Here is a 20,016-nt window from a genome sequence, read left to right as displayed (position 1 = left end):
TTCAATGGCTCTATTCTGAGCAGGACTCTGGATACAACCCAGGGACCTCAAGGTCATCTAGCCCAACCCCCTGACTATGCAGCAAACCCACTACATTGAATCACAGTGTCTTGGTCATTCAGCTATACCCCACTCCCACAGTCCATTATCTACACCCTGGAAAGCAGCCATTTGCACTACTGGTTTCCTTCTGTTAGGAAATGCAATCTTTATAAAACACTGAACAGCGATCTTCCTTTCTCAATAGCCAGTTCTACCCATATCACTCCAATTCCTCTGACAGGAACAATGAGGGGTGTTAGCTTTTTGTCCTCTGCAAGAGTAAGGAACTGCCAGGGCTATCTGAGAAATCTATTTTTAAAAAGCAGGGAATTTAAGTCAGGTAAAATTCATTCAGGTAAGATGCAGGGTAAAAACCAGAAGACAATATGGAAAGGCCTCAAATAGCTGAGTGGTGAGCAAAAGTAGGTCAAGAGTTTGTTTTTTTAAATCAAGCTTTAAAATGTCTAAAAATCTGAAACTGTCAGTAAGTGGGCTCTTCCCATTTACTTAGTAATCTATGTGTCCCACCATGTTCATGGTCCCCTGGCCAATACTGAAAGAATGCCACTGAATGTTACAATACTTGCATTCAGCCAGATAATTTACAATTATATTAAAAGCAAAATTGATTACCCTGTTTGATACTACTATGTATTTAGCACTAAGCAGCTCTTTATTTTGCTCCATTATTATTAAATGCACTGGAGTTTCAAAGCTGATCTCAACTTGCAAGGAAGCAAAGGTCTTGCACAGAACTCGGCTGTCATCTTGCAGCTCAGCTGTTGCAAGACTCGTTGGAACTGCACATAATAGTTAGGAAGCTCTGAAGCAGCAAACTCAAAAAAATCCTAAAATTCCAAAGTGGCAGAGAGGTATGTTGGCCTCAACTTCATTAGAGCCACATGTGATGAGATTAGTACACAGAAAATACTTCTATTGTACACAGACACAGCAAAAAAAAAAGTAAAATAAAATAAAATTAGCAGGTTCACCACTGCCATGTATAACCAAGTTATGCACGATTTCTTATAATGGATGCATTTTCTGCGTGGGAAATTCATTATGTTTGAAGCAGCCCCCTTAGAGTATGTCTAGAGTCTTCAACCTTTCCAGACCTGAGACACCCCCCCTTCAACCAAAAGGGCATTTTTAGTCCCACTTCTTAATTTTTTACCATATTATTGATCTCAACTCATCAGCTGAAGACCAATGATCTAGAGCAGGGGATAGGCAGACTTCAACCTTGTTGGACCTACTTTCTCTCTGTGTGTGTGGTGTTGTTGTTTTTACTAGAACTCCAAGAATATCTGCCAACCAAGACCAGGTGCAGACAGACACAGAATTAGACCTGAAGAAGAGGCAGGTGCCTCTGAACACACATTCTGATCCTGGTTCTCAGTCCCAGCAATGAAACGAGCTCACAATCCTCTCACACGACAGCCCACTCCTGGTTAACTTCCTTCATTTCCACAGTCTTTAAGCCATTATTTTGTTATTATCAAACAAATTGGTAGCTGGGAGGGGGAGGGGAAAGAGAAATCTTCCAGTCATCCAGAGAAGTACCAGTAGGTCCTGATCCACCTTCTGCCCACCATTGGTCCAAAGGAGGGATAATGCCCCGGTGGCAAAGCACATGCTTTGCGTGCAGAAGCTCTTCATTTCAACCTCCGTCATTTCTAGATAGAAGAATCAGGTGGCAGGTGACCTGAATCTGCCCACAACCCTGGAGAGCTGTTGCTAGTCAGAATAGACAATATTGGGCTAGATGCACAAAGACTGTGACCTGGCAGAAGACAGCGTCCCAAGCAAGAGATGCGCTTGGAGGACTCCAAAGATCAGATGCACAATGAGTCAAGAGTGGCTTAGAAACATAGCAAGCTGCCTTTTTAAAAAATGTAAACAAAAGCTGAGAGAAGTTGGGTATGCAATGGACTCTCACACTGCAGAACTGGCAGCTCAACCCAGACATTTATAGAGTCCCCCTAACCTTGCAGACTGGATCTGTGCCCCAACACAGAGGTCTCCCTCCTCCCAAGGACAACTGAAAACAATTGGGAAAAACCAACCAACTTACACAGGAGCAACAGCACACCAAACAGGGAGATGCAAGAGTAGAGGTAGGGGAGGTAGTACTCCCAGAGGTCTGTGGGAAGAAAGACAGTCAGCGGTAACACAGTAAATCCATTTCCTCCAAAACATGCCTGCCCCACACTTGACATCAGATGCAACATCAGTTAAAGCTAAAGACACAGCTGCAAAGGAACAACCAGGACCTTAAAGTGCACGCCTCACTGGGCCTTGGCATGCAGGCCTTGCTGATAGCGCAATCACAAGCCCCTCTGAAGTTGTCCGCTTGCAGGCACAGGTTGGATTCAAACTGCCCTCCAAATGGATCTATTTCCTGTGCAGACGGTTTGGTTCGTCATCTTGCCCTCAGGCTGAAATAGGTCCCCCACCTCTGGTGTAGTGTCTAGAGCAGGAGTTCCTAAACTTCATTTCTCCATAGACCACTTTCACTGTTTTGAAAGGCAAAACACAATACTGAAATAAATTAATAGCCGAGGCTATTTCAATGCCCTTTTCAGAAATGCAGGACATAGAAAAATCTTGAGGCCTCCTCCCAGTTATAGCTGAGTAAAGCTAACTACGTTTGAGAACCTCTGACCTAGAACACAATCCAAAATTAATCCGTGGCTTTCCTTAATTAAAGGCTGCCATGTTTCTTGTGCCAGGAACCTGTGTGTTCCATTTGAGGTATGGGAACAAGCCAGACTTGAATTTTTCAGAGATGGAGAGCAACCATTGCTTCTTCACTGCAGAAGGTGATAGTGGTATAACCCAATATATGTATCACCTAGCAGAGACTTAGTTAGTTGCAGTCTCCGTCTTGGAACAGTCTAAATGCTGATCTTATGACGACGGCATTTAGTCTCATTTTTGTACTTTTTGTTTTTCTTCATTCCTCCTCACCCCCTGCTTCAAGCAACAACTTGCGCGATGAAGATCTCTGGAGAACTCAAAAGCTTGCGACATTTTGATTGGTTCCAATAAAGGTATTGCCCAGTTGTGGATTTTGAAGAGTTTTTTTTCTGCTTCCTCTACAGCACCTCTTAAAGTTTAGAAGGGAAAAACTCCTTCGATCAGTACATGGGCCTGCTCCAAATTCACTATTCCTGGGCTTCCCTGGATCCCACAACTATCCATGGGAACACTCAGCCAAACTCCAAACAGCTCTGTGAGATTTTAAAGTCATAGAACAAAGAGCTTTTGCCACTGTCTGATTTGGACCATGCTCAGCCTGCAGCCAGCTAGTAGTGCTAGCTGGTCAGGGAAGGGCAACAGAACAGATTCAAGCAACAAAATCTCCATTGTCCAGACACTGAGATTTTCCCCAGTTCTCATAATCCTGATTACCAAAGTTTTACTCATAATTGCCCCTACAATCCCCATCTTACTCAGAGCCACAGATATAATTCTGGCTCAACATTCTATTGCTTTAATTCACTAAGCCAGAAGTGGGAAACCTGTGACCCTCCAGCTATTGCTGGAACATAGCATCCTATGTTCTTATTTGTGAGCACAGGTAAGGAAAGAGGCAATTTTTTTTTTATTTACATACTAAAAAAAGAGAACCTGTGGCCCTCCAACTGTTGTTGGACTAAAACTCCCATCATCCCACACTGTTGGCCAGCCTGGATGGGGATGATGGAGCCCAACAACATCTGGATGGACATGGGTTCCCTATCCAAAATAAAGAAGGAAAACACTTCTTTATTACTGAAGAAACACACATATTTGAACCTGCAGCTAGAGGGGCGATCAAGTAATTTATTTCACTTTTGGTTTTTCACCACACATGGCTGTGAGTTTTCAGGTTTCTTTGAATCTTCCTACTTCACTGGAAGAGAGCATTTTGCTTCCATTTGGAATTCCAGACTTGAGGCATCCAATTCCACAGTGCTTGTGGGTGCATTAAGAAATGGAAAGCTGACGAAAGGATATGAAAAAGGCTTAATGAAGTGGAATGTTGGAAGATTCAGGACAGAGAAGGAAGCACTGCTCCACATAGGCCACATTCTCGCCATACATTTAACTCCACTATTATTCGACTTTAAACCATCATGGCTTCCCCAAAGAATCCTGGGAAATGAAGTTTGTGAATGGTGCTGAGAGCTGTTAGGAGACTCCTATTCTTCTCACGGAACTACAACTTCAGAGTGGTTTAACATTCACAGTCCCTCTCTCCAGAGAACTCTGATAACTGCAGCTCTATGAGGGGAGCAGAGACCTCTTAGTAACATCTAGCACCCTTCATAAACTACATTTCCCAGGATTTTTAAGGGGAAGTCATGACTGTTTAAAATGGAATAAATGTATGGCATGAATGGGGCCATAGCCACAGCACATGCTTAAACTATGGAATTTGCTACCTCAAGATGTAACAATGGCCACCGCTTCAGATGGCTTTAAAAGGGATTTAGACAAATTTGTGGAGGATAAGGCCGTCAATGGCTCCTAATCATGAGCTTGAGCAGGAAGAGTGTCTTTGCACTGATGCGCTGCTTTCAAGCTTCCCGTCAGCATCCATTTGGCCTCTGAAAGAAGAGGATACTGGAGTAGATGGGTCTTTCGTCTGATCCAGCAGGGCTCCTAATATACTTGCTATGTGCCTCTTGTAAAAATGTTTACCCTTGTACTAGACCATACTCCTTCCAGTTACTGCTGGTAGTATGCAAAGTCAGGGAACCTACAGTCCAATTTTATTCTTGTTTATTCAGATATGAGTCCAACAATATTCAGTGAACCTTACACACAGAAGTGCTTGTGCCTTGGATGGCACCTGGAGGTTCCTCTCCCCACATCTTGCTTTGAAACGCACAAGCCCTAGCAATGGGGACAAAGCAGGGAGAGAGTTAAGGGATGTTCACTCACCATAGAGACTCTCCCTGCTGGCTGCATCGTTGTCGAGAATGGCAGATGCAACCCAGACCATTCCCAGCACCAACAATGTCAGCAGGAGGAGCACCACAAACGTCTCATAGACACGGGCCATGATCCCCTGGAGAGACAGAGAGAGAAAGGGGACAGAAAAGGTTCAACCACTGCTTCAAAGCTGGGGACTGAGGAAGGGAAGGGAGGATGTCAGAGGGGCAGCTGATACCTTCTTGGACCCCGCAAAACCTTCAGCTTCAGTGAAGAAGTAGGCAAAGGGCATGAGGAAGACCAGGGAGAGGTTGGAGAAGAGGAAGACCAGGTTCCAGAGGCCTAAAGGGGAGATGGATTGATTTAAGTAGCAGCAAATCTTTAACAGCAGTTCACGCTCCTCCTGCTCTGACCAATGCTGGAGCCCCCACTGCATCTCACAACGCACAACTTCAACTGTTATGCCCAATTGCCCAGCCTGCTTGGTCCTATTTATTTATTTCCCTTCAAAGCTAGACCCTACGTGCCCAGTTTGCTTCCCAGTTATTACCAAGGGCCTTCATTTACTCTCAAAAGCCAAAACGCCAGCTTGAATTTTCAGAAAGCCAAATTCAGAAAATGCCCTGATGGGTTAGGTAGATTACACTACTTCAACCTCTTGTGTATTTGACCCATGGGATTAACACACACTCACACATGCAGAGCCACAGACTCCATCCGGATCAGCTTCCCTGTGACCCTGCCATCCACAGCAGTTTAGGTCCCCACAGTGCAACAGCTGAGGGTGGTGGTGGTATGGGACTCAAGGGAGACCGACAAGGAGAAATATAGTGGTATTTTTAAAAAGGACAAGAGAGGCCAAGTTCAGGGACAGATGGAATCCAAGACTGACGCTGCCTCCTAATGTGGCTTTAGTTGGTTTCTTAAAGTTTGCCTGAGCAGCCACAGGAACTAAGATCTTCCCACTGCCCCCAAACAGCCCTCCTCAAAGCTGGGATTCTCAAGAATCCAACGGATGCACTGGATACCAAGTCACGCTATCTTCAGTATAATGGAAGGTATTCAGCAAATCCTATCCTTGGCTATTACTGAAGAGCTCATGACACACACAACTCCCTCTACCTTCCCCACAGTCACTGCGAGTAAGACAGGTTACCCTTCCTCCCACACAACACCAAGAGCGGCGCCACGGACCCAGGTGGCCTCTCAACATTCATCACAGGGAGCTCACCATGGATAAGGGAGCCGTTCAGCCACTGGATGTAGTAGTTCTGTGGAAAGGTGAGCAGGACTTCGTTGCTGATGATGGAGAAGGGCAGCAGCAGCACAGCTCCTAGCGACACTGCCAAGGTGAAGGTGCACAGCCATAACCTAGGGAAGAAAGCAAAGCATGGAAAGAAAGGGGACCAAGAAATGGATCTAATGATCGATAGCCTTTCACATGTCCCCTCCAAGCAGACAATATTTCTCCTACACTAAGAATGTAGATTGGCAGCTGTGCAACAGCCTAAGACAATCCCTGTTATTTGAAACACATGCACTGAAAAACAGATGGCAAATGGGGTGTGTATAAAAATAAATGATAGCCCAGCATTTCTAATGCCTGGAGAATGTGTGCAATGTTCCTTGACTGCTTTGGGGATCTGTTGATCACTGCCTTTGCCTTTAAGAAGAAATATCAAATACCTCTGCATTTTTCACACTAATAAAGGATACCTTGCAAATTGGCTCCTTAAATGCATGCCCTGTGTATTTTATATAATAATTTCAGACATTACAAATTAACCAGCAGTCATAACCCACACACACATGGGAGACCTCAAAATACCCTGCATTTTCACAGTTCTCACAGGAATAAAAGGAGCAATTCTCATATCCGATTGATAATACATCCAATTTAAACAGTGCAGTCTTCCTTGAAGTAACCCCAACAGCGCATGAAACTGAACATTCTCCTGAATTTTGTTGTTTCACCTTTTCAGTAAATGAATTCAATCAATAATGCACAGTACAATCATATGTATTTACTCAGAAGTAAACCCCATGGAAATTCAATGGGATTTACTTACACACAAGCGTGTATTGAATTGCAGCCTTGTCATTTACAGTCCTTTTCTGTTCAGTTTTATACAGATTATATTTTTAAAACTTTAATCACCAGTAAAATTATAAGCAGAAAAAATACAGTAAAGCAGGAAGAAGGGAGAGAGGAAAGAAAGGGATGATAAGAATGTAAGTACCAGGAAGGCTGAGGAAAAAGGGAAGGAACTTACGCAATTCTGTTGACAGCGGCATCTTCATCAACTAAGAAACAGAAAAGATATTATTACTTATTACACTTACGTTCAACCTTTCCTCTATGGAGCATACACGGTTCTCTTCTTGACATCCACGTCATTTTATCCTCACAACCACCCTGTGAGGTAGATCAGGCTCAGAAATTTTGACAGGCCCAATTTGTTCCACAGCTAAGTGGGGACTTGAACCCCAGTCTTAGTCTAATGTTTGTTAGGTCATGCCTTCATTAAAAAAATATCTGCAGTATACATGGGCTACAGCCTCTCTCAACCTCCTGCCCTCCAGGCGTTGCTGAACTACAACTCCCATCATCTCTGATCATTGGACATGCTGGCCGGGGACTCTGAAACATCTGGGACAGCACCAGCCAGGGGAAGGCTGGGCTAGGAAAAGTTTAGTTTGGCAGCTTAGGAGCTGGGCTGGGAAATGCCAAGAACAAGCATTTTAACCAAGGACCTGCCATTCATCATTTTGTGCGGAGGTCTCTCTGGATTATTGTGCAACAAGGATAATCTTCAAGTCCTCTATGTGTCACTTCTGAACAAAGAGTTACTCTCTGCCAAGTTCAGCATTTTAGACAAGGTAACAATAATACTAACATTAAACACATCAATTGTATGGAAGAATTTTTTTACAATGATGAAGAATTACCCGTCACAGCAATTAAAAGATACAATATTAAAAACAATTTAAATATGAAGCAGGGAGAGGAGAATCTCTGGGATTAGTCAATTCTTTTGTTTCACAGTGCAACAAAAAACAGGCGAGAGGAGGGTATCTTTCTTTCTTTTTAGGAGACTGGTTTAGAATATTTGCCCTACCTGCTTGGCAGGAAAGAATTACCATTGACAATGGATCTATTAAAAAAACCCTACACAGATGCTCTTAAGATTCTAGCAATTTCAACGGAATGGCAACCCACTCCACAGCAATGTTAAGCCCTGCAGAGCACAGCTGGCCTCCCTGCTATCCAGACTCCAAGGCATACAGTGATTGAAAGACTAGTTTCCTGTAGAGAACCAGAACTAATCTATTCTGTTTTGGGTCCAGCAACTTGTAACCCAGATCCACTGCAACAAGAGTTTTGCTGAATTGCTATTCTGGTGGCTGGCAGAATGCCCAGCAAGTAAAGGACTAGCTTCTGTGGGAACATGGAGGGAAAGGATAAGAGAGAGAGAAAGGGGGAGATGGTTCTGAAGGGAGGACTTCTTTCATCCTCTGCCAACCAGTTTTTCTCCCCTTCTTAGGCACTGTTGAAAAGATGCCATTACTTATTAATTTTATTTGAGCATGTCTAGACGGCGTTTCAGTCCTAAACAAGGACACCCCAAAGCCGCTTACAATACACTAAAACAATAAAACCATTCAACAAATTTAAAACAGAAACATGTAAAGAAAAAGATGAAAAACAAAGAGTGAAGAAATTAAAGCTTCTGTATTCTTATTAAATACTACTGAAAGGTCAACAAAATTAAGAGGTTTTTACTGCCTGTCCCCACAAAATCATCAGGGCTGGGAATTCCATAACTGGGGTGTCACCACAGAGAAGGTCCCATGTTGAATTCCCACCAACTGAACCTCTTTCATTCTCCTCCCCTGCTGGCACTTTATGCCCTTTGGTACCTGTGTACTGTTTTCTCCATACGTATCCCCACTCCTGCTCTGTGAGATGGGAGGAAGGCGCCTCACGCGGAGCTAAAATCCCGTGCTGGGATTGCAGCCGTTCCGTTGCAAGGACAAGAGAGAGGGCACTGAGCAAAGTTAAGTTCACGCACAATATGGACCACCACCACCCAGGCTCAAATGGCAGCTCAAGCTGGAAGCATATGAAATCGCTTGCAGCATAACAACTAGATCTCTATGCCTAACTCCACAGCTCAAAGGAAAACTCTTGTGTGTCCTGGATTTATGCTCAATGTGGGGGAAAGGCATGAGTAAGGGGAATCTCCTGCACTGACAAGCAGCCACCTAAGCAGTGCTTGCCTAAGCTCAGCTTGCTTGCCACCTTGGGGATACAGGGAAACTCAAACTATGCAGAGTTACCCTGATCTTCTTGTTCCATCCCAAACCCTGGTGCGAGGAAGGACACCTTGTGCATCACAGGAATTCAGAGTGAGGCAGATGCAATTAACCTCATACACAAGACTCTGAAGGTTCAAGCTGGGCTTTGAATTACATGGAAACCTGGCTGCTCCTATCCTTGCGGCCATGTGTCTGGCTGGGTTCATATATGCACAGCAGCCAAGGGCCAGTAGTCGGAGAGGAGGAGTGGCGGTCATTTACCGAAGGTCCCTGGTTCTCACCAGGCCTCCTCTCCATGAGACCAAGGTTGCGGATTGCATGTACTGGAGGTTGGGCCCACAGGGCAATCTAGGGATTCTGCTTGTGTACCGTCCACCCCGTTGCACGACAGACTCCCTGGCTGAGGTGCTGGAGATGGTCTCGGACGTCCATGTGCAGTCCCCAAACCTGTTGGTATTGGGGGACTTCAATGTACATTCGGAGGCCATCCTCACGGGGCGCCTCAGGACCATGGAAACCATGGCTTCCTGGGAGCTGCACCTTATTCCAACGGGGCCCACCCATGTAGCTGGTCATGCTCTCGACCTTGTGCTTGTCTCGGGAGAGGAGGGAAGTGATCTGAAAATTGGGGGTACATCCATCACCCCCTTGTCACGGTCAGATCACTATTTGATGAGGGTGGACTTTTTGGTGCCACAAACCCTCCGCAGGGGTACAGGACCCATTAGGATGGTCTGCCCCAGGCATCTGATGGATCCAGATGGATTCCTGAATGCGCTTGGGGATTCTCTGGAGCAGGCACAAGGCCACTCGGTTGAGACCCTGGTGGAGGGGTGGAATGCTGCAATCACCAGGGCATTAGACCGGGTGGCTCCGAAAAGCCCTCTCCTCCTGAATAGAGCCCAGACAGCACCATGGTATACTCCACGGTTGCGAACTCTGAGGCGGGAGGTGAGACGGCTAGAGAGCCAGTGGTGGAAATCTCGCTCTGATGACGATCGGACACGGGTTAGAGCGGCTGCAGCAGCCTACCATGTGGCAATAAGGGCAGCAAAGAAGGATTTTTATGCTGCCTCTATTACATCCGCAGAGTGTTGTCCCAGGAGGCTGTTCCAAGTGGTCCGGAGCCTGGTCGGTCCAGTTGCCCCAGAACCGATGGAACATGTTAAGGCCTCCTGTGATGAGTTTGCAAAGCACTTTGCGGATAAAATCGATCGGATTAAGAGTGCTATTCCGTGCACTGTGGACACAATGAGCAAGCCAGAGGCAGCCAGTGGTGCTCTGGTGGTGTGGGATCGGTTTCGGCTTCTTCCTTCTGATGAAGTGGACAAGGTGCTTTCAACCTTAAAGCCAACCACTTGCTTACTCGATCCTTGCCTGTCCTGACTCATTATGAGCTGCAAGGATAGACTGGGCAAGGGGATCAAGGTAGTGGTAAATATGTCCCTGGAAGAGGAAGTAATACCATCAGCCCTCAAGGAGGCAGTAATAAAACCGATTCTAAAGAAGCCCTCCTTGGATCCCCAAGATTTGAACAACTTTCACCCAGTCTCAAATCTGCCATTCTTGGGCAAAGCGGTTGAGCAGGTGGTGGCGCAGCAAGTGGAGAAAGTGGATTATCTGGATCCATTTCAATCAGGCTTCAGGCCTGGACATGGGACTGAAATGGCCTTGGTCGCCTTGGTGGATGAAATGAGGAGGGCACTGGATAGGGGCAAATGTACCTTCCTTGTCCTCCTGGATCTCTCAGAGGCTTTTGATACCATTGACCATGGTATCCTTCTGGACCGTCTGGAGAGGTTAGGTATAAGGGGCACTGTATTGCAGTGGTTCTGTTCCTTCCTCTCTGGTAGGTACCAGAGAGTAGCATTGGGGGATGAGGTTTCGGATCCTTGGCCTCTCACTTGTGGGGTGCCACAGGGTTCTATCCTCTCCCCGATGTTGTTCAACATCTATATAAAGCCGCTGGAGGCTATCATCAGAGGATTTGGGCTGCAGTGTCACCAGTATGCGGATGACATGCAGCTCTACCTCTCATTCAAGTCCTCACTAAGGTTGGCTGTAGAAACTCTGTCCAAGTGCCTGGAATCAGTGAGTGGCTGGATGGGAAGGAATAAGCTGAGACTGAACCCTGACAAAACCGAGGTACTGTTCGTGGGAGACAAGGGAAGGTTGGGGGATGTTGACCTGGTGCTCAATGGGGTACAATTGCCCCTGAAAGGCCAGGTCCGCAGCCTGGGGGTCATTCTCGACTCCCAGCTGTCCATGGAGGCTCAGGTCTCGGCTGTGAGCCGGGCAGCGCTATATGAACTCCATCTGATACGGAAGCTGTGCCCCTACCTTCCCAACCATCTGCTCCCATCGATGGTACATGCCCTCGTCTCCTCTCGCCTAGACTACTGTAATGCGCTCTACATGGGGTTACCCTGGAAAATGGTCCGGAAGCTGCAACTGGTACAGAATGCGGCAGCTCGCCTGATCAAAGGCAGGTGCCAGCGAGATCACATCACTCCAGTGCTGAAGGAGTTGCACTGGTTGCCGGTTATTTTCCGGGCCCAATTCAAGGTGTTGGTTTTTACCTTTAAAACCCTATACAGTCTCGGCCCAGTTTATCTGAAAGAGCGCCTTCAGCTTCATCAAGGATGCCACGCAACAAGATCAGCCTCAAAAGGCGTCCTCTCTATCCCACCAGTTAAAACAGCTAGACTGGTGAGGACTAGGGAGAGGGCTTTTTCCATTGTGGCTCCCACTCTGTGGAATTCCTTCCCAAACAATCTCCATCACGCCCCTGCTATGATGAGCTTCCGCTGGGCCTTGAAGACCTGGCTCTTCAGACAGGCTTATGGGGTGGGTTAGGTTTATTACTACTGTTGAGATTTTAATGTTTTAATGTATTTGTATGTTTTTATTCTGTACGTCACCCAGAGTGGCTGGACAACCAGCCAGATGGGCAACTAATAAATCTAATAAATAAATAATAATAATAATAATTTGCAGATGGACACAAAACTGCTTGCCACCTGGTGGCTGTTTGCACACTCCCTTGGGGGTAATTGTAAACGTACCAGGAGCAGTTACCTTTACCATCCGAGCATGTTCTTGTTATGTGCCTCCAAGTCGACCACGACTTATGGCGACCCTATGAATCAGCAACCTCCAAGAGCATCTGTCATGAACCACCCTGTTCAGATCTTGTCAGTTCAGGTCTGTGGCTTCCTTGATGGAATCAATCCATCTCTTGTTTGGCTTCCTCTTTTTCTACTCCCTTCTGTTTTCCCCAGCATTATGGTCTCTTCCAGTGAATCATGGCTTCTCATGATGTGTCCAAAGTATGATAACCTCAGTTTCATCATTTTCGCTTCTAGTGATAGTTCTGGTTTAATTTGTTCTAACACCCAATTATTTATCTTTTTCACAGTCCATGGTATGCACAAAGTTCTCCTCCAGCACCACATTTCAAATGAGATTATTTTTCTCTTATCCGCCTTTTTGACTGTCCAACTTTCACATCCATACAGAGAGATCGCAAAAACCATGGTCTGAATGATCCTACTTTAGTGTTCAGTGATACATCTTTGCATTTGAGGACCTTTTCTAGGTCTCTCATAGCTGCCCTCCCCAGTCTTAGCCTTCTTCTGTTTTCTTGACTCTGGTATCCATTTTGGTTAATGACTGTGCCAAGGTATTGATAATCCTTGACAAGTTCAATGTCCTCATTGTCAACTGTAAAGTGGCATAAATCTTTTATTGTCATTACTTTGTCTTTTTGATGATATTCAGCTGTAGTCCTGCTTTTGTGCTTTCCTCTTTAACTTTCATCAGCAATCGTTACTGGTTTCTGCTAGTAGTATGGTATCATCTGCATATCTTAAATTATTGATATTTCTCCCTCCAACTTTCACATCTCCTTCATCTTGGTCCAATGCTGCTTTCCATATGGTATGTTCTGCGTATAGATTAAATAAACACCCCTGTCTCACACCCTTTCCGATGGGGAACCAATCGGTTTCTCCATATTCTGTTCTTACAGTAGCCTTTTGTCCAGAGTATAGGTTGAACATCAGGACAATCAGATGCTGTGGCACCCCCATTTCTTTTAAAGCATTCCACAGTTTTTCATGATCTACACAGTCAAAGGCTTTGCTGTAATCTGTAAGGCACAGGGTGATTTTCTTCTGAAATTCCTTGCTCCGTTCCATTATCCAACGTATGTTTGCAATATGATATCTGGTGCCTCTTCCCTTTCTAAATCCAGCTTGGATGTCTGACATTTTTCACTCCATATATGGTAAGAGCCTTTGTTGTAGAATCTTGAGCATTACTTTACTTGCATGGGATATTAAGGCAATAGTTTGATAATTACTGCATTCCCTGGGATCCCCTTTCTTTGGAATTGGGATGTATATGGAACGCTTCCAGTCTGTGGGCCATTGTTTAGTTTTCCATATTTCTTGGCAGATTTGTGTCAAAATTTGGACAGATCCAGTCTCAGTAGCTTGTAGCAACTCTATTGGTATGCCATCTATTCCTGGTGATTTGTTTCTTCCAAGTATTCTAAGAGCAGCTTTCACCTCACATTCTAAAATTTCTGGTTCTTCATCATACGGTTCCTCCGTGAATGAATCTGTCATCCTGGCATCTCTTTTATAGAGTTCTTCAGTGTATTGCTTTCATCTTCCTTTTATTTCATCTCGGTCAGTCAGTGTATTCTCCTGTTGATTATTCAACATTCCTACTCTTGGTTTAAATTTCCCTTTCATTTCTCTAATCTTTTGGAATAGGGCTCTTGTTCTTCCCTTTTTGTTGTCCTTTGCTATTTCTATACAGTAACTATTGTAATAGTTCTCTTTGTCCCTACATACTAGTCGCTGTATTGTTGCATTTAGGGTTCTGACTGTGTTTCTATCTCCTTTTGCTTTTGCTTTCCTTCTCTCTTTAACCATCTGAAGAGTTTCTTCAGTCATCCATTGACGTCTTTCTCTCTTTTTAACTAGAGGTATTGTCTTTTTGCATTCTTCCCTGACAACGTCTCTGACTTCATTCCATCGTTCTTCTGGTTCTCTGTCAACTAAGTTTCAAGCCTCAAACCTGTTCCTTATTTCATCTTTATATGCTTCTGGGATGTCATTTAAATTGTACTTTGGCATTATGATTGCTTTGTTGGTCTTCTTTAGCTTTACTCTGATTTTCAATATGACCAGTTCATGATCTGTACCGCAGTCTGCTCCTGGTCTTTTTTTGCGCAGAAGGTATGTAACTTCTCCATCTTCTGCCATCAATTATATAATCAATTTGATTCCTATATTGACCATTTGGTGATGTCCATGTGTACAGTCGTGTTTTCGGTTGTTCAAAAAACGTGTTTGCAAGAAACAAATTATTGGCTTCACAGAATTCAATAAGTCTTTTGCCTGCTTCGTTTCTGTCTCCTAGGCCCCATTTCCCCACAATTCCTAGTTCTTCTCTGTTCCCTACTTTTGCATTCCAATCCCCCATGATTATCAGCACATCTTGTTTTGGTGTGTGACCAATTTCTTCCTGTACTTCTGCATAAAATCTCTCCAATTCCTCTTCTTCTGTGTTCGCCGTTGGAGCATAGATGGATGATGGTTATGTTAATAGGTTTCCCATTTAATCTCATTGATATAACTCGCTCAGACCTTGTGTTGTAGCTCCTAATTGCTCTTGCTACATCTTCTCACTATTAAAGCAACCCTATTTCTTCTTAATTTCTCATTTCCTGCATAAAATATTTTGTAGTTGCCTGATTGAAAATGTCCCATTCCCATCCATTTTAGTTTGCTCACACCAAGTATTGTAATGTTGATAAGTTCCATTTCGTGCTTGACAATTTCTAACTTTCCCTGGTTCATGCTTCTCACATTCCATGTTCCTGTTGTGTACATCGTACAACTCCAGACTCTCCTTTCGCATATGTGCGCATCAGCCTCTGGGCTTCCTTTCGGCTTTGACCCAGCTGCGTCATTAGTCACAGCGCTACTCGTACTTGTCCTTTGTCTTCCCCAGTAGCTCAGTGAGATGCCTTCTGACCTGGGGGTCTCATCTTCCAGCACTATCTTGTGTTGCATTTTGGATATTCTGATCACAGGGTTTTCGTGGTAAGAGGTATTCAGAGGTGGTTTACCATTGCCTTCCTCTGAGTTTGGATGCATCTTAGTCTGGTGTTTTAGCTTTGACCATTCCACCTTGGGCGCCCCTGCTAGGAGTTTAGCCTCTTGGTCTAGACTCCTGACGGCATTGCTCTTAGCTTCTTCAACACTCTCAAACCCCCTCACCATGTTAAGGTGTGCATCCTAGAGGGGGCCATCTGAGCATAGGCAAAGCAACATTTTTCTGCGCTCTTATTCCACAAGTGTAAATGTAGTAAAATTTGCCTTACTACATTCAAGTGGCTTCCCACATGGCTGGGCTACGCAGCGGTATACAAATGCAATAAATAAATAATAAATATAGTCCCATGGCAAGTTTTACAAAGAGGCCATCACATGGCACACTGTCGCCTGTATTAAGCTCACGTTCAAAACGGGTGCATGCAAGCATAAAAAAGAATATAGTAGAAACGCACATGCTTAACCTGCCTCAGCTGAAAGCTTTCCAGCATTAGGTTTCTAGTCCTCTAGGTCATCAGGAACATGGGATGTTTCCAGCCCCTAAGAGAACTACACAGAGGCGATGCAGCGCCAGGAGAACAGCAACTGCTTGATAAGTGAACTCGAAAGTGGGCAATTTTACTGCTACAGTGTCTTTGCTTCTAGGGGACATCATTCCTCTTGACTATTCATGTGCTGAAACTGAGCATTCTGGAAAATAACCTTTGACTTGAAATGGAGACAAAGCACGAGATCTCTAAAAGTTGGTGGGCAAATTATTTCTTACTGCTCTCCTCAAAGACTTTGTACCTAGCTAGTCATCTTCAGCATCATGTTGTGGAACCATTCCAGTACTGATTTGCAAAACTGGAAAAAAGGCTCCCAGAGCACCCTGTTCCCCTAGCCCCATGTTGCCCAGGCCAACTGCTGCCAAGACAACCAGGCTAACAACAGTGTAAACAAACTGCAATGTGAAGGGGAAATGTCTTTTCCACTGGGTTTGGCTACAAATATAGAATTATTATATATATGTATATCTCAAAGTTGCAAAGATATCAGACCCTAGGGAATGTGGCCTCCCTAAAGCAAACTAGCTGAGAAAGAAGAGGTGCATTGCCTCTGGTAGCGTCACTTATGAGACTGTGCTCTGTGTGTTAGTTAACAGAGCAAGCTCCCCAGGGGAGCTTACTTTGACTACAGCTGGGACAGTCTGTGGATTCTCTCCAAGTCCTCTTTCCTTTGTGTACAGTTTTAACTAATTGCCATTGAAGTGATGAAAGGGGCTGCTACAGATTGAGCTTTGCTGCTGCTTATATGCAGAGCAGCCTTCTCTAGCAAGTTAAAGTGACACTGGCATACTTGGCAGTTTGGGGGCAGCTCTGTGATGGGGAAGGTGGAAGGAGAAGGAGAACATCCCTACATTTCATGTTGAAGGAAAAGGAACCCAAGAACCCTGCTAGATAGGCCAAAGACCTCTCTATGCAAGCAATCTGTTCTCTGAGTGGCCAATCAGATGCCATGGGAAGCCACAAGCAGAACCTGAGTGCAACAGCGCTTTCCTCACTTGTGACTCCAAGAAACTGGTGTTGGATGTCAGGCATAACCCAATGTGGCTAGTAGCCACTGATAGCCTTATCCTCCATAAAGCCTCATGACCCTGCAAGCTGCTCATTGCTTAGAGGCAGAAGAGAAGAATTTTACTGGGCTACTGGAAGAGCACTCAAAACCTGGTCATAGTGGTTGCCGCCCTGGGTTCCTGTGGGAGAGATCTAATTGGGACCAAAACTTTTTAAGGGGCAGAAAATGTATTCACTATGGCAAGCAGCTCCATGAGCAAGCATTTCGAAAGGGGGAGGAGAGGAAAGCCTGCTTGCATAGGTCCACAGAATTTATTTATTTATTTATTTATTTTATTACATTTCTAGACCGCCCTATAGCAGAAAGCTCTCAGGGCGGTGTACAACAAATAAAATCACAATTAAAATATGAGCAAGTGTGAAAAATATAATACAATTATAAAAACATTAAACATGATAAAAATCCGAAATAGAATTGCCATTGAGTTTATAAATTAAAATCCATATTAGGTTTAAAATTAAATTTAAAATGTTTAAAAAGCCTGGGCGAAAAGGTAGGTTTTTACCTGGCGCCGAAAAGATAACATTCCATAGTTCGGGGGCCACCACCGAGAAGGCCCTAGATCTAGTTGTTGATCTCCGGGCCTCTTTATGAGTTGGGACCCGGAGAAGGGCCTTCGACGTCGAGCGTAGTGAACGGGTAGGTACATAGCGAGAGAGGCGCTCCACCAGGTATTGCGGTCCGATGCCGTTTAGGGCTTTATAGGTAAGAACCAACACTTTGAATCTGGCCCGGAAACATATCGGTAGCCAGTGCAGCTGCGCCAGGACAGGTGTTATATGGTCAAATGTCTTTGTCCCAGTGAGAACTCTGGCCGCAGCATTTTGCACTAGCTGAAGTTTCCGAACCGTCTTCATAGGTAGCCCCACGTAGAGTGCATTACAGTAGTCCAATCTAGAGGTTACCATAGCATGGATAACTGAGGCGAGATTCTCCCTGTCCAGATAGGGTCGTAGTTGGGCTACCAGCCGAAGCTGGTAGAATGCATTCCGTGCCACCGAGGCTACCTGAGCCTCAAGTGACAGGAGCGGGACTAATAAGACCCCCAAACTACGTACCTGCTCCTTTAGGGGGAGTGTAACCCCATCTAGGGCAGGTCGAACATCAACCATCTGGGCAGAGGGTCCTCCCACCAACAGCATCTCAGTCTTGTTAGGATTGAGTTTCAGTTTATTAGCTCTCACCCAGCCCATTATCGCGGCCAGGCAGCGGTCTAGTACATCAACAGCCTCACCTGACGAAGATGAAAAGGAGTAGTAGAGCTGCGTATCATCAGCATATTGCTGGAAACGCACTCCAAAACTCCTGATGACCTCACCCAGCGGCTTCATATAGATATTGAAAAGCATGGGGGACAGAACTGAACCCTGCGGGACCCCATATTGGAGTACCCAGGGACTCGAGTAATGTTCCCCCAGCATCACCTTCTGGAGACGATTCCCGAGATAGGAGCAGAGCCACCGCCAAGCAGTGCCTCCCACTCCTAAATCCGTAAGTCGCTCCAGAAGGATACCATGGTCGATGGTATCAAACGCCGCTGAGAGATCAAGGAGAACCAACAGAGTTACACTCCCTCTGTCTTTCTCCCGACAGAGGTCATCATACAGGGCGACCAAGGCCGTTTCTGTACCAAACCCCGGCCGAAAGCCCGATTGAAATGGGTCCAGATAATCAGTTTCATCCAAGAGAGCCTGGAGTTGGCGAGCGACCACACGCTCTAGGACCTTGCCCAGGAATGGAACATTTGTTACCGGCCTATAGTTGTCCAAATTATCAGGGTCCAAGGAGGGTTTTTTTAGGAGCGGTCTCACCACCGCCTGTTTCAGGCAGGGTGGGACCACTCCCTCTCGTAAAGAGGCATTAATCACCTCCTTGGCCCAGCCGGCTGTTCCATTCCTGCTAGCTTTTATTAGCCATGAGGGGCAAGGATCCAGAGCAGAAGTGGTCGCCCGCACCTGTCCAAGCACCTTGTCCACATCCTCGAGCTGTACCAACTGAAACTCATCCAGTAAAACAGGACAAGACTGTGCTCTGGACACCTCATTAGGATCAACTGCTACAATAATGGAGTCAAGGTCCCGGCGGATGTTCATGATCTTATCACGAAAGTGTTGCGCAAACTCATTACAGCGGGCAATTGATGGTGTTATTGCGTCCTGGGGACCAGAGTGTAAAAGTCCCCGGACAACTTTATAAAGTTCCGCTGGGCGGTTAAGAGATGACTGAATAGAGACAGCAAAGTATTGCTTCTTTGCTGCTCTCACTGCCTTCACATAGAGTTTGGTAGAGACCCTCACAAGTGCATGATTACAGCCGTCGGGAGTTCGCCTCCATTTGCACTCAAGCCGTCCCCTTTCTTGCTTCATCACTCTTAGCTCCGGGGTAAACCAGGGAGCCAATTGAGCTCTGCAACGGAGAGGGCGCACCGGGGCGATCGTGTCAACTGCCCGGGCCATTTCTGTATTCCACAGCGTGGCCAGGGTTTCGACAGGACCGTCAATTCTATCAGCCGGAAAATTCCCTAGAGCCATCAGAAAACCCTCAGGATTCATTAGTCTCCGGGGACGGACCATCTTAATTGGTCCTCCACCCTTGCAGAGGGGAGAAGACAATGTGAGTCTAAACCTTAATAGGCGGTGATCTGACCATGACAAAGGAATAGATGTAAAATTCCTCACTCTCAGATCACCATCCCCTAATCCAGAGGCAAAAATCAAGTCCAGAGTGTGCCCCAACACATGCGTAGGGCCAGTAGCAAATTGAATGCTCATTGTGGATCAGGAAGAAAACCCCTAGAGATAAAAGCCTGCCAAAACAGTGCCGCTGCAGCAGAAATACTGCCCCAAACACGCACACAATGTTGAATCTACAATAGTACCACAATCACACTTAGTTGGGTTACCAGGCATCATGTCCCTGGCCTGGTCAAGGCATACTTAGAGGGCAAATCCTGTCTCCCCATGGCAACTTCCCATGCCTCCCT

The 20,016-nt window shown here is 45.5% G+C and overlaps 1 protein-coding gene across 1 annotated transcript in view; it reads right to left on the bottom strand.

Moving 5' to 3' along the window:
* Window positions 1-20,016, bottom strand: part of LMBR1L (limb development membrane protein 1 like) — a 51,716-nt gene that overhangs the window by 14,220 nt on the left and 17,480 nt on the right. Inside the window, exons 3-7 of the mRNA XM_061615432.1 lie at window positions 7,239-7,269; window positions 6,197-6,336; window positions 5,204-5,307; window positions 4,975-5,101; window positions 2,117-2,185 (exon numbers count right to left, since the gene is read on the bottom strand). Of these exons, the coding sequence (XP_061471416.1) occupies window positions 2,117-2,185; window positions 4,975-5,101; window positions 5,204-5,307; window positions 6,197-6,336; window positions 7,239-7,269 (471 nt within the window). The remainder of the gene's footprint in view (window positions 1-2,116; window positions 2,186-4,974; window positions 5,102-5,203; window positions 5,308-6,196; window positions 6,337-7,238; window positions 7,270-20,016) is intronic.

Source organism: Rhineura floridana, chromosome 3 (genome assembly GCF_030035675.1).
Source record: "Rhineura floridana isolate rRhiFlo1 chromosome 3, rRhiFlo1.hap2, whole genome shotgun sequence".
Lineage (NCBI taxonomy): Eukaryota > Metazoa > Chordata > Lepidosauria > Squamata > Rhineuridae > Rhineura > Rhineura floridana.
Note: the sequence above shows the minus strand (reverse complement) of the source record. Positions and strands in the feature narration are given on the sequence as shown.